The sequence below is a fragment of the Diabrotica virgifera genome, chromosome 2 (genome assembly GCF_917563875.1).
Source record: "Diabrotica virgifera virgifera chromosome 2, PGI_DIABVI_V3a".
Classification (NCBI taxonomy): Eukaryota; Metazoa; Arthropoda; class Insecta; order Coleoptera; family Chrysomelidae; genus Diabrotica; species Diabrotica virgifera.
The window spans coordinates 234089797-234104219 of NC_065444.1; the positions used below are offsets into that span (position 1 = coordinate 234089797).

At 32.8% G+C, this 14423-nt stretch overlaps 1 protein-coding gene across 4 annotated transcripts in view; it reads right to left on the minus strand.

Annotated features, from left to right (window-relative positions):
- The window catches only part of LOC114348372 (E3 ubiquitin-protein ligase TRIP12), a 249767-nt gene that overhangs the window by 92971 nt on the left and 142373 nt on the right, over window positions 1-14423 (minus strand). For all 4 annotated transcript variants that reach the window (XM_028298962.2, XM_050643127.1, XM_028298954.2 and 1 more), the window contains 4 exons: window positions 5792-6004; window positions 3738-3928; window positions 2197-2385; window positions 641-890 (listed from right to left, as the gene is read on the minus strand). In XM_028298962.2, coding sequence (XP_028154763.1) covers window positions 641-890; window positions 2197-2385; window positions 3738-3928; window positions 5792-6004 — 843 coding nt within the window. The remainder of the gene's footprint in view (window positions 1-640; window positions 891-2196; window positions 2386-3737; window positions 3929-5791; window positions 6005-14423) is intronic.

Here is a 14423-nt window from a genome sequence, read left to right on the forward strand (position 1 = left end):
GCGTAGGTTTTTAAGCCAACAAGTTGTATTGCCGCCCACACTTCTTTTTCCCAGTATTTTACCTTGCATGACAAGGTGAAGTATGTCATTTCTGGGTGACGCATTCCATGACCAAAGTATTAAAATTTACGCCTTTTAACAGTGTTCACTACTTCACAACTTTTATTTAAACGTTGCAAAACCCTTTCGTTTGTGAGTCTTTTCACCCAATTGATCTTCAGAATACGGCGGTATTCAAAAGATGGAGTAACAACCTTCCGTACAGGTATAAATCCGCCAATGAACAAGCATAATTACTTATAAAGAGGATGAAGAAGAAAAAGGAGAAGGAAAAGAAAGAAAAATTGCGAGATTCTAGCAAAAGTATATGTTATTCCATATACAATACATATAGGCGATTCGCTAATCTGAGACACAACTGTCTACACTAAAATCACAATAAAGATACATTAGAAATAAACAAGCACGAGGAGCACCCCCAAATCATGATTTGGGAGTGCTCCTCAAACATTCAACGTGTCTTGGTTTGTTTATTTCTATACAGTGCATTTTTATTGTGATTGTAGTGTAGACAGTTGTGTCACAGATTAGCGAATCGACTATATCAGGAACATTTTAAAATACTGCTATACATACATACCTATTTCCTGAAGTCGAGAAGGTTCTAGCTGAAAACTGTCAACTAGACGCGAAAAGGCTAGGCATACACTTTCCACACACTTTTTGTCTTGTTGTGTCAATCTGGATGCTAGAAGGGGTAATGAATCTTGAACGTACTGAAACTCCTCTGAAGATAGATTTAAGCAACAGTTAGCAGTGATTGACAGTGCATTACGTTGAGCATTTATTGAGAAAAAGTCGAGGTACGTTAGGCAAGCTGATACTCCTCTCTAAAAGAAGAAAAACAAAATATAAATTATGATTTTACAATTTTTCTCAACTATGTATACTCCATGTGGTGAGACCGCTTCCGTCTAAAAAACATTTCTAATTCGGTTTTTCTGCGGATTCATATTCAAAAATGTCCACTTTAAACAAATCCGAAGGTTACCGGACGGAATTTTTGGACAGACATTGTTTAAACAATTTTTTTAAACAAATTCAAAATTATCTTTTTGCCCCAAAAAATGTATTTTTAGGTTTTTTTGGGTCATTCTAAACAAGAAAGGTATCTTGTGATTTTTCTCAAAAATTGACAGATTTCGAGTTATAGGCGATTTAAAATCTAAAAAATGCGAAAATACGCATTTTCGAGGCTTAAAAACTCATATTTAAATTATTATTTTTAAGGGTGCCAATAACTTGGATTAAAGTTTTAACATTCCTTTTCAAGATTCCGAAGAGTGATCGGGTCTAAACACTATTTTCAAAAATCTCCTATTTTCCTCCGAAAAATATTTTTTCTAGATTCTTTGGGACATTCTAAATAAAATAAGTTTCTCGACAGTTTTCTCAAAAGTTAATAGTTTTAAAGTTATAAGCGATTTAAAATCCGAAAAATGACAAAAAAAAAAAACACAATTTCGCATTTTAAATCGCTTATAACTTTAAAACTAGTAACTTTTAAACTAATAGTAACTTTTGAGAAAAATGTCAAGAAACTTATTTTATTTAGAATGTCCCAAAAAATCTACAAAATATATTTTTCGGAGGAAAATAGGAGATTTTAGAAATAGAGCGCGCCGCACCGGCCAAAAAATCGGATGGACATGCGTAATTAACAATTAAAAAACTACGGTCTAAATTGAAGTTAGACCCGATCACTCTTCGGAATCTTGAAAAGGAATGTTTAAACTTTAATCCAAGTTATTGGCACCCTTAAAAATACGAATTTAAATATGAGTTTTTAAGCCTCGAAAATGCGTATTTTCGCATTTTTTTAGATTTTAAATCGCCCGTAACTCAAAAACTGACAATTTTTGAGAAAAATCACAAGAATCTTTCTTGTTTAAAATGACCCAAAAAATCTAAAAATATATGTACTAGTAGAGCAACAAAGGAGATTTTTTGTATTTGTTTAAAAAAATTGTTTAAACAATTTCTGCCCAATAATTCCGTCCGGCACCCTTCAGATTTGTTTAAAGGGGACATTTTTGAATACGAATCCGCAGAGAAACCGAATTAGAAATGTTTTTCAGACGGGAGCGGTCTCACCACATGGACTAGTATGAATATAAAAAATTAAGAAGTACTTACAGCTTGGAGTATAGCTTTTGAATGCCTCCGAGATAACATGTCTAATGCAGTTAGAGACTGCTCTGCTACATCCATGCATTGAATGACTTGTAATTTTTCTAGAAATACAGGGACAGCATCCACTACAACCGCTGACGATCTTGGTAAAGCTTCCATCATATAGGTAAGAGCTCGACAAGCATGGTTCATCTACAAAAAGACAACATTATCAATGTAATAATATCTGTGTGTATCTGTTTGTTTTATTGTCACTGGTTTTAGCAACCAACTGGCCAGTCAATTGGTTTGACAGTCCAGTTGGAGTTGGTTGAAGTCCTCTCCTTAGAGAAGATAGGGTTAGTATCTACATTTAAAACTATTATATTACTTTTTCTATTTAACAGAAACTGAGTTGCTATCTAAGAGTCCAAATAGTAAGGTTTACCACCAACCCACATTGTCATTATTATCACGTAGCGTACAACCCTGGATGGGTGCTGGCTGACTGTACAACTTTTTTCAATTTGTTCGGTCTTCCATCAACCTAGGGTCAAATGGAATGTTCATTTTCCGGAGATCTGCTTGGATGTTATCTCTCCATCGCATTCTCGGACGTCAGAGTGGTCTTTTGCCTGTAGGAGTCTCCTCCCATACCAGTCTAACAAGTCTGTCGTTATGAAGTCTGTGCACGTGGCCTGGCCCTTAGTTGCTGTGATTTCATTTCTTGGACAATATCAGGGTCATTGTAGAGTGCGTTTAATTCGATATTGGTTCTGATCCTATACTGGTTTGTAGTGACGTTGTGGTGAGGTCCGAAGTATTTTTCATTCAAAACGTCTGAGATTTTCTTTGTTTGATTTAGTCATGGTCCACGTTTCGCATCCATACCTTAGTACAGGTCTGACGATGGATTTATAGATTTTGATCTTTGAACTTCTTGTAAGATTTTTTGATTTTATAAGCTTATAATCAACTATTTTCAATGGAAAATAAGCCACAATTTTACCAAAAAAATGATTTTATTAACGTTTCGAAGCCCAAGTCGGGTATCGTCAAAATACAAAATAATACTAAAGTAAACAACAATGTTGTTGCTTAGTAAAAAATTCTTCTAATACTTTATTTAATCTGACTCATTTATATCGGCAATTCAGACATGTATTATACATTTTAAAGTAGAAGACTTTTTATTTCGGCCGACCTCATGCCTTTCTCTAATACAAGGTTAAAATAAATACACATTGTGGGCGAGTTAACCTATAAACTTCTCACTTAAGTGTTCTCTGCGCAATGAAAGTGGAAGTTCATTAATCTAACATTCCATATTCCATGACCAATATATACGAAGATAACCAGTGCTTCTCAAGTGCTTTATTTTTTATTGTTTCGATTTTTTGACATTCGACTCCCAATTTTATCTGAATCTAATCAGACTTACATTAGCGCACTACTACGTTCTAGTTTGAAAGTTGTCTAAATGGATCGGTCCTAGATCCATTCCGGCAGAAAAAGTAGCCAGAAAATCTTATGTTCAGTAAATTAGAAATGCAAAGAGAACTTACGATATCAAAATTATGTTCCATTCCTAGTAAATTGATAAGAGCTGGAACAACTTGTTTTACAGGGAATCCTGTTAGTATTTCCTCGTTGCCCATTACCAATACTTGACACATTTCAATTACAGCTTGCAGTTGTTGACCTTCATCTCCAGTCGCTTGAAGACCAGGAATAAGTGCTTGGGCTCTAGCTACGGCTGCAACAATATTTTTTTTGTTAAATTTTTTTATCATGCATTTTTCAATTAATTTGTTATAGATAAATAATGATGTATGTACCATTAAAGAGGGGAGTCAAACAGGGAGACACTCTATCACACAAACTGTTCACCTTAGTTTTAGAGGACGTTTTTAAGAACCTAAATTGGAAATATAAGGAAATGAACATCAATGGCCGCTACCTCAGTAATCTACGATTTGCGGATGACATAATCCTGATAGCCACTGACCTACAAGAACTGCAAACCATGCTTTTAGAACTACACACGGAATCTTCTAAAATAGGACTGAAAATGAATTTAAACAAAACAAAAGTCATGCACTGCGAAGAAACCGTGACAATAATAAACGACAAAGTTATAGAAAAAGTTGAAGCATATATACTTAGGACAAAAAATAATACTAATTAGGGAAATTCAAACGAAAGAAATAAAAAGAAGAAGAAAGTTAGCATGGGCAGCATTCGGCAAACTAAACTATATACTCAGAAATCAGTAAATTTAACTACATCTTAGATCTAAAATTTCTGATGCATGCATTATTCCGATATTAACATATGGGGCACAAACATGGACAATCACAAAAAAATAATATGAATATACTCACGAGTCACTCAACATGCGATGGAAAGAGCAATGCTTGGCATATCACTTAAGGACAGGAAAACAAACACATGGATAAGACAGAAAACCAAAGTCACCGATGTGGTACAAAAATTATTAAAATTGAAATGGGAATACGCTGGACATGTAGCTAGGAGCGATCTAAACAAATGACACAGAACAATTCTAACCTGGAGACCATACCAACACAAAAGACCCAGAGGCAGACCTCCTATGAGATGGACAGATGATCTGAAACGGACTGCCGGGAAAAATTGGCTACAAGTAGCGAACAAGAAAAAACAATGGAAAGGAAGACTTGAAGAGGCTTATGTTCAGATGTGGACGTGAATGGCTAGACGAAGAAGAAGATAAATAATGATGTTACAGGACCATACGGAGAGGACAAAATCAACAACATTGGAAAACTATTACTCTAATTCTGTTTAGACAATATCAGGATAATCATGAATAGACATTTCCAACACAAAACCATACATAAGATCACAAGAAAGGTCATATCCAGAAACGAACAGTCAATTATTGACTATACTACGGTGCAACAAACAGAGAGGGGCTGGATAAGAGACGTAAAGGTGAGAAGAAGCTATGAAGGATTCGAAAAAAGTGAATACATTTAAAACATATTGTAAATTTTGACAGGCGACATTTTGCGCTTTCCCCTTAAAGTTAAACCGTTACTTGACACAATAAAGTAGAAAAAATTAACAAATAACATGGATGGACAGTAACGACAAGTGAAAATAGTGTAGACAAGCTAAATCGATAGGGAGGGAACCAACAAACATAAGTGGCAGACCAATAAAAGAATGGAGAGCGACGTAACAGAGATATTACAAAATAAGAGCAAATCTTGGAAAGAAGCAATACAAATGGTGAAGATAAAATTCAGTCAATCTAAAATTAAAATTAACGGAGGATAATAACTGAAGGTGGCACCAAAAAGAATAAACAATATATTCCACAACTAACAATAGAATGATTTCTATTAAGCTCATTAAGTATTAAGGTCAGTACTTTACAAAAAAGAAGTAGTATTTAATCAGTAAAAATTATTAAATAAGTTATTACGTAAGACAAGAACCAATACAAAAGCAGGAAGTGTAGTATTATTCGGTTACACTAACACAAGATTACACGATTTTATTTAATTGTTAATGTACTATGAAAGGGATTAAGAAGGTGTGATCATGAATTTCTGAAGATAAATTTACTTACAACTGTTTGTGCCCATACTTCTGTGTAGCATTTGTTGCATTCTAGGACCAAGCGCGCCGAAGAGATGTGGTGGTAATCCCCTGGCTTCCAAGAGAGCTTGTAATCTTCCCACCTCGCTGTCATCACTTTCGGAATCAGCTCCAGGACCTGAGGGGCCGCCACTGGCAGGGACTGCTTGCGTCGCTTCTTGAGGAGATGGAGGCTCTTCTGACGCTGAAACCAGAAAGGATAATTCATATTGCATATCATCGAGGAAGGACAGAAAGTTTAAAATGTCTGTTTTGTCCATTTTGTTTAAATCATTTGATCGCGTGACACTGACATAGGAAATAACCTTGACAATACGTCACTGAAAAATTCACTGACAATATTATCTGCCTCCTATGACAGCTATTATACCTTGTTTTTAAACCAGGAGGAGTAAACTAAAAAGACAGATTCACACCCAGGAAAGTCACTAAAGAAATCACCAAATACTTACATCTTCTTTTTTGGTGGATCATATCGGCCTTCGACGGTAATCCATAAATATTATATTATTGGGACCGTGCTATTTCGAAAAGCGACACCTGGTTTCATAGCTCGGCAACATTTTTCGCACTTTTAATTATATTAGCCAATCATATTGGTCGCAAATATTTTACGGCTATCCCTACTGTTTCTGTCTTTATACGGCAAATTACGTGTAGTAAAATTCTCTCTGGTATGGAAACTGCAGATGTAAACATTAGGTTGACAGTGACATTGTCATTAGAAAGGTAGAGATGGCTATTTCGGTTTCGTTCAGTTTTTGAATGTTCTTGGATAACCTTTAATAAATGGTAGGATTGAAAATGACACGAATGAAAAATTACTGAAAATAATAAACACACGTCCTCATCTGGTCAATACTATCAAAATTAGATAGACGTCATGTCTAGGACACATAATGCGCCATAGGGAATTTGAGCAGCTCCAGGTAATATTAGATGGCAAGATCGAAGGTAAAAGGGATTTAAAGAAGAAAGAAAAAATCTTGGCTCCGAAACATCAGAGATTGGACCCACACAACAGGAAATGACTTAATTCATCAAGCCCAGAATAGAGAGAAATTTGCCATAGTGACCGCCAACCTCAATAGAGAAGTCACTTAGGAAAGGGAGCCGAAAATATAATTTTATTATTTTTCTTCGAGAAAAAAAACCGTTAAAACTCTCCGTAAAAAGCGAAGCCTTTAATTATAAAATCTCAAAATCATCTTTATTAAAATATGAAGTCAACATTTAATAATTCACTCAAGAAAATGGGCGGAATGCATAAAACGTAGTAGATGCTAATGCTTCAGCAAATAGTCACTCTACTTTGTAGCATTTTCTTTTACATAAAAGTAGGTGCTTTTGTTGAGAAGAACTTACTACACAACAGAAGTACCTACTACTGACCAGAAGTATCTACTACAAAGCGTAGCGCCAGCCGTGTCTGCATTACACCAATCGTGATGTAATTAGTTTTCCATGTGCTTGTGATTTGTGAATTCACATTTTTACGTACCAAATTATTAGAATTGTACATGAATAAAAATGAGTGACTCAGATCCGAAGCGACAAAAGAGTTACGCGAGGATAAAAATGAACAATTGTTATTTGTTAATCTTCTTCACAATTATTAAATTTTATTTGATAAAAGAATGACCCCAAAAATTAAGAATCTTCTTCTTAGTTTATAAATTTTTCTATGACACACATTCATAAATGCTGCCATATTGTAACAAAAAAATACCTACGCCGAAGACGTCCACCCACCAACTTCACTTAAACTGAAGCAAAATACTACTAAACAAGCACATACTTCAAAAGCGTAGTACATTCTTCTATGTAGGCTGGTAAATAATAGCAAGTACTACGGAGAAAAGCAAATGCTGTAGTAAAATCTTCAAAAATGTAGTACGTACTTGAAGCATTAGCATTTACTACATTTTATGCCACCATGGGCACTTTACTTTATAGCTAAACTCGTACCTATTTACGGTTATCGAACAAACTCTTATAAAATAATACTTTTATTTGAACTTTAATGACTTGAAATACTTGAATTTTTCATAAATAACATATAAACAATAAATAACTTTTTATTAATTGTACGCCTTAAATCAATTATTATTATTCAAATACACTATCAATACTATTTAATAAACAAATCTTCGATTGATTTTATTATCATCGTAAAAGCGTTAAAGCAGTAGCAGAATGAACTGCTATATCAAAATAGCGGGTCGGACACATCTCTATCTGTCACTGTCTTGAGTCTTGGCATATTCGAATGAGTGCGTTGTATGACAAAGATAGCGAATGTTCGATTTCCACGGACATGGTGTCCATTTTTTTCGAATCCTGAAAAAACTAATAAATATTTTTTTAAAATTTAAACACAAAATGAAAGAATAAATTATTATCGAGGGCAGAAAGTCCCTTAGAATATATAAGAAGTTTCTTTCGAATGAGATATTTGAAATTAAAAATCACATTACATTTTCTCTTAGATTTTCACCCCTGTAACTTATTAAAATAAACATTATAGAAGTTCTCAGGGACTTTCGGCCCTCGGTAATAACGTAATCTTTCATTCTGCGTTTAAACTTTTCAAAAATACTTATTAGCTTTCTCAGGATTCGAAAAAAATGAATCCCCATTTGAATAGCATTGCAGCCGAAAATACGTACCGATCCTCTTAAAAGGTAAACAATTGTATGTAGTAAATAAAATTAATTATTAAAATGCACTATTACAAGCAAAATACAATTAATTAAATTTACTTTTATGTAATAATTGCATATCATATAAATTATGTAATTGATAATATATCAACATACACTGGCGGGCAAAAAATTTAGGTCACTAGATGAATTATACACGTTTGATGCCTCGAATTTCCTAAACCTGTTGTCCGATTTGAGTGATTTTTTTAGTATGTTATAGCTTTATTATTCAAAAATCTCAATGTGTTAATATTGTTGCTAGACAGGTAAAGGTCATATTATACCGGGTGTAACAATCATACTGTGTTTTTTCCCTTAAAGTTCAGAACACTCTGTGGAATATTATAGCATAGATAAAATATTGAAATTACAACTCAATTGTAGCCTTAGGCTTTCTTAACATGTTCTTTTTTTATTCATTTGCTTATGTTGGATAATAAAAAAGTTAGGTACTTTAACAACTAGCCATGTTCTTCATCAATACAGGGTGTTTCTAAATAAGTGCGACAAACTTTAAGGGGAAATTCTGCATGAAAAAATAATGACTTATTGTTTTATAAACATATGATCACAAATGCTTCCTTTCCGAGATACGGGATGTTGAATTTTTTCTTACCAACTGTCAGTTTATTTGTTGCTCTAAAACCGGTTAAGATATGCAACTGAAATTTGGTAGGTTTTAAGAGGTAGTTATTGCGCATTTTTTGACATACAATAAAGAATTTTATATTCACCATTGGCGTGCATACGGGATGTATCTAAAATATTTATACCCGTATGCACGCCAATGGTGAATATAAAATTCTTATCTGTATGCCAAAAAATACGCAATAACTATCTCTTAGAACCTACCAAATTTCCTTTGCATATCTCAACCGGTTTTAGAGCAACAAATAAACTGTCAGTTTGTAAGAAAAAATTCAACATCCCGTATCTCGGAAACGAAGCATTTGTGGACATATGTTTATAAAGCAGTCATTATTTTTTCATGCAGAATTACTCCTTAAAGTTTGTCGCACTTATTTAGAAACACCCTGAATTGATGAAGAACATGGCTAGTTGTTAAAGTACCTAACTTTTTTATTATCCAATATAAGCAAATGAGTCAAAAAAGAAAATGTTGAGAAAGCCTAAGGCTACAATTGAGCTTTAATTTCAATATTTAATCTATGCTATAATATTCCTCAAAGTGTTCCGAACTTTAAGGAAAAACACAGTGTGATTGTTACACATGGTATAAAATGGCATTTATCTGTTTAGCAACAATATTAATACTAATACACTGAGATTCTTAAATAATAAAGCTATAAGATACTAAAAAAATCACCCAAATCGGACTACAGGTTTAGGAAATTCGAGGCATCAAACGTGTATAATTCATCTAGTGACCTAAATTTTTTGCCTGCCAGTGTATAATTTTTCTTCTTCATTGACAGTAGATATGAAATATACGTCAATTTGACAATTTCAATTGACAATGAATTATTTAAGAAAGTTGCAAGATTTCTCCGCTATTCGCGCACGATCGTTTCTCGTATCCCCTCGAAGTACTTGCACACAGTGAATACTAAAACGTCGCTAAAGAATTCTAAAAAGGCCCGTTTTTTATATAAAAGCAGACTGAAAATGTAAAAATTAAAGGAATAACGCAGAAAACACAAAAACCGCTGATATAACTGAATTAACCTATGAAATGCCAATAGTGTCAAAATTTCATAAATGTCATTAGTGTCAAAATTTCATAACAGCGGAATAAACTTGCCTGAGGTTGGACCCATTATAAATAAGAATTAGGGCGCGGTAAATTTGAATACTCCTCCTGGTTTAAAAACAGAGTTTAGTATAGTATATTCTGTATTACAATAATAACCGTCATAAAACGACGAGCGTAACGAAAATACCACCAGAGCGTCCTTCTCATTGTTGTCTTTTCGATTATCACCATTGACGACAATGAATACCTCACAAGAGTTCAAAAAGTCAAAGAATTTTATGACCAATATCCAAAACGCTTGTGAAAAACAGTAAGAAGAGAGCTGTAATTTGTTTAGCGACTGGTTTTATATCCAGATAATGCGTCACCATATTCATCAAACCTAGCGCAACACTTTTGTGGCAAAACATAAGATGATACCACTTCGCCAGGGCATAACATCCTAAGACCTTTTTGTCTTTCCAAAACTGAAAATGCCACTTACCACTGCCACTGAAAATACCAAAAGAATAACGTTCTTTTGACACAGAGAAGTTCAGCAGTACAGAGTGAGTTTTATGTATGGAAACACTCAATTATCTCGAAAACGGCTTGCACGATTTTTATAGATTTTGGTAGGTGTGAATTTTCTAATGCGGCCGATATTACAGTGCTAATTACATTGTTGTCAGATCTTCCGTTTTTCTGGAAATAGAATGAACTTTCTTATTTCAAATGGAATACCCTGTATATTTTTTGCGTTTTGAAGTCCTTAAGAAATACTGATTATTTTTCATGTTATATTCCCTATACCTAAATGCGATAATTTCGGAGTTATTGATAGTTATTAAAAAAATTTTTAAACAAATTATAAAAATTATTTTTTTCGGTCCGGGTAGACATTATTTTACGTTCTTTTCATCATTTAGAACAAAAAAGGTATTTTGTAATTTTTCCATAAAATTAATCTTTTTCGAGTAATAAACAATTCAAAACTGAAAAAAATCGAATAATGACGATTTTTAAGGTTCAAAAACACAAGTAAAAAATATAATTTTTGAAAAAGTAACTAAATTAAAGCTCAACTCTTCGTCTAATAGATTGCCATAAGACTTTTTGGCTCATTTTATTCTATTCTAAAACATTGCTTTTTAATTGTTAATGAAGTGCATATGAGAGGACGGGCGATCGGGCTGCATTAACAACTAAAAAACAATGATTTAAATGAAACAAGCTCAAACTACTTATCGGTAGCTGATAAAATAAGGGTTGAACTTGAATTGGAGTACTTCGCAGTTTCAAAAATAATATTTTTTATTTGCGTTTTTTAACCTTGAAAATCATCATTATTCGATTTTTTTCAGTTTTAAATTGTATATAACACGGTAACGATTAATTTTAGAGAAAAATTATAAAAGATCTTTTTTATTCCCAATGATCCAAACAACCTAAAACAATATTTACCCAGGCCGAAAAAATTGATTTTTATAATTTTAGATTTTTTTTTTAATACATGTAGCAATAACTCCGAAATTGTGGCATTTAGGTATAGGGAATATAACATCAAAAATAATCAGTATTTAAAAATTCACAAGGAAAAAGTTTTCCTGTGGTTGGCTGTATACCATGTAATACAAAAAAAAAACAGTAAAATCCTGTATAAAAGGTATATTTAAAAACCCTCAAAAGGGCCACATCAAAACCACATAACTAGTTTTCGACTGGTTTACCAGTCATCATCAGTGCTTACCTAAAATGAATATAACCTGATAAAATATTACAAAGATATTGAAATTTTGACTAGGGTTAAAAAATTATCAGTTATACTCACGTGCAATGTACTATTTTGTAAAAATACTATTTTTGTTAAATACTATCTTGGTGGTTAGCATGTACATTGCACGTGAGTATAACTGATAATTTTTTAACCCTAGTCAAAATTTCAATATCTTTGTATTATTTTATCAGGTTATATTCATTTTAGGTAAGAACTGATGATGACTGGTAAACCAGTGGAAAACTAGTTATGTGATTTTGATGTGGCCCTTTTGAGGGTTTTTAAATATACCTTTTATACAGGATTCAATCAGTATTTGTTAAGGACTTCCAAGTATAATATATTACTTCCAAGTATTAAGAAAAAATATACCAAGTATTCCATTCGAAGAAAATTCATTAGATTTCCAGAAAAACGGAAGATCTGACACCAATGTAATTAGCACTGTAATATCGGCCGCATTAGAAAACTTCTACCTATTAAAATCTATAAAACTCGTTCAAGCCGTTTTCGAGATAATTGAGTGTTTCCATACATAAAACTCACTCTGTATGTTGAATATCCATACCTTCGACTTGCTTTGCAGAGGCTTAGCGCCAGCGCGCTTGAGCATAGTGAGAAACGTTTAACAGCTGTTCCCCTTCACTTTTGTAGATTACTCCGCGATTCAAAAACGTATTCCGGTATGCATCACTTTACGAGTTGACAAACAAAAACAAAGACAAATTGACAGAACAGCTCAAAACAGCTTTTTTGAAAGGCGGTGGACATTGTAAGTCAAAAACTACTAGACCGATCCACCTGAAATTTTGCATAGATTTTCTTTACATATTTCGTGAGGTAACGCTGTCGAGATATTTTTTATTTATATTAATAATTATGTTTATTGTCATCCTTTTTTTGTACAAAAAATTTCGTTATACATATTTTACTTCCAAGTGATACCAAAAACTCAAAAATCGTTAAAAATCAAAAAAGTCGTTACATCGAGAAACTCAAGTGCTAATAAACTCTTTTTGATTTTTTTTGTTTCAGTGACGAGTTCTGAAGTCCAACGCAAAATCCATTTTTTTAGGTATCTGCAAAAATTTGCCGCCGCGTTGGCTTATTTTTCGATATTCTTTGAATTGCACTTAATATGATAATTTAATTTAGAAATAAAATAATTCTACCATGGTTAACAAAAAAGAATGTGTGTGTACTTTGTACGCACGTAAGAAGATATTCTTCTATTATATAATAGGTAATTTAAACGAAGTAAATATACTTAAAAGGTTATTTGTACTTATTTTATTTAAAAATCAAACTAACTTTCTTATCTACCACTTTCAAAAAAGAAGAATATCTTCAAAAATTATATAATAATATACTTACAATCATAAAATCTATAAAAAAAAAATAAAAAAATAATAACTTGCTTGGGGCTTGAACCCACTTCACGTCTACCGCGCCGTACGAAAGTTGACGCCATTTCAAACTGCACCAAACTCTCGTATACGTCATGTGGGAATATACACAAACTAAACGTTTACACCATAAATTTATATGAATTTAATAAAATTATTAGTTTGATTTTTGTCGAAATAAAATACAACAAAATATAGAGTAAGAAAACGATATATGAGATGAAGATTTGTAGAAAGTTTGTTCGTAATCAGATTATGTAAATTAAAGCATTGCCTACTAATAGGTAACTACATTATTTTGTTTACATTTTCCAAATGGATAGGTATTGAAACTATTAGGTATTTCCAACTGAAACATTTAGAATTACGTACCTGCGGCTTTTCAAAACTATTTAAAAAGTCACTATAATTATAAATTTGATTTTATTTCTGTCCACACATCAATAAAAACTAATATTATACAATATTTTTGTTTACCGATAACCTCCATATTGAACAATTATTGACAGATCATTTCAAAATTTCAACACCCAATCAGAGCCCGTATAACAACTAATACCATACTGTCGGTGTGCGCATGCGCGCGGATCAATCAAATTTTACCCTCAATCGATTCGCCGCTAAAGAAGAATATCTTCAAGAATGAAGTTGGGATACTTTGTTTATAACCTAAGCACATACCAGTCTATTTGTGTAAAACTTTAGAAAACCCTGAAAAAAATTAGAAAGAATTTTATTTACCTGTGGAATCGAGAACGATAGTTCTCGGAATAGTTTGTGGAATCTGTGGAATAGTTTAGAAAGTACGATTCTTAAAAGATAATCAGTGTTTGAAGAAACTGCTTTTAATTTTAGTTACTAATATTAGTTTTCTCTACACGTATTTTAAACTCAATATATACCAGTGGACTGTAATAATTAATAACACAACGTTTTACTAGATGTCTTTACTCCCGATTTGTCAGTGAATCATTAGTTCATTCACATGTGATGTAGGCGTGTAAAAAGTTGTAATTATGAAT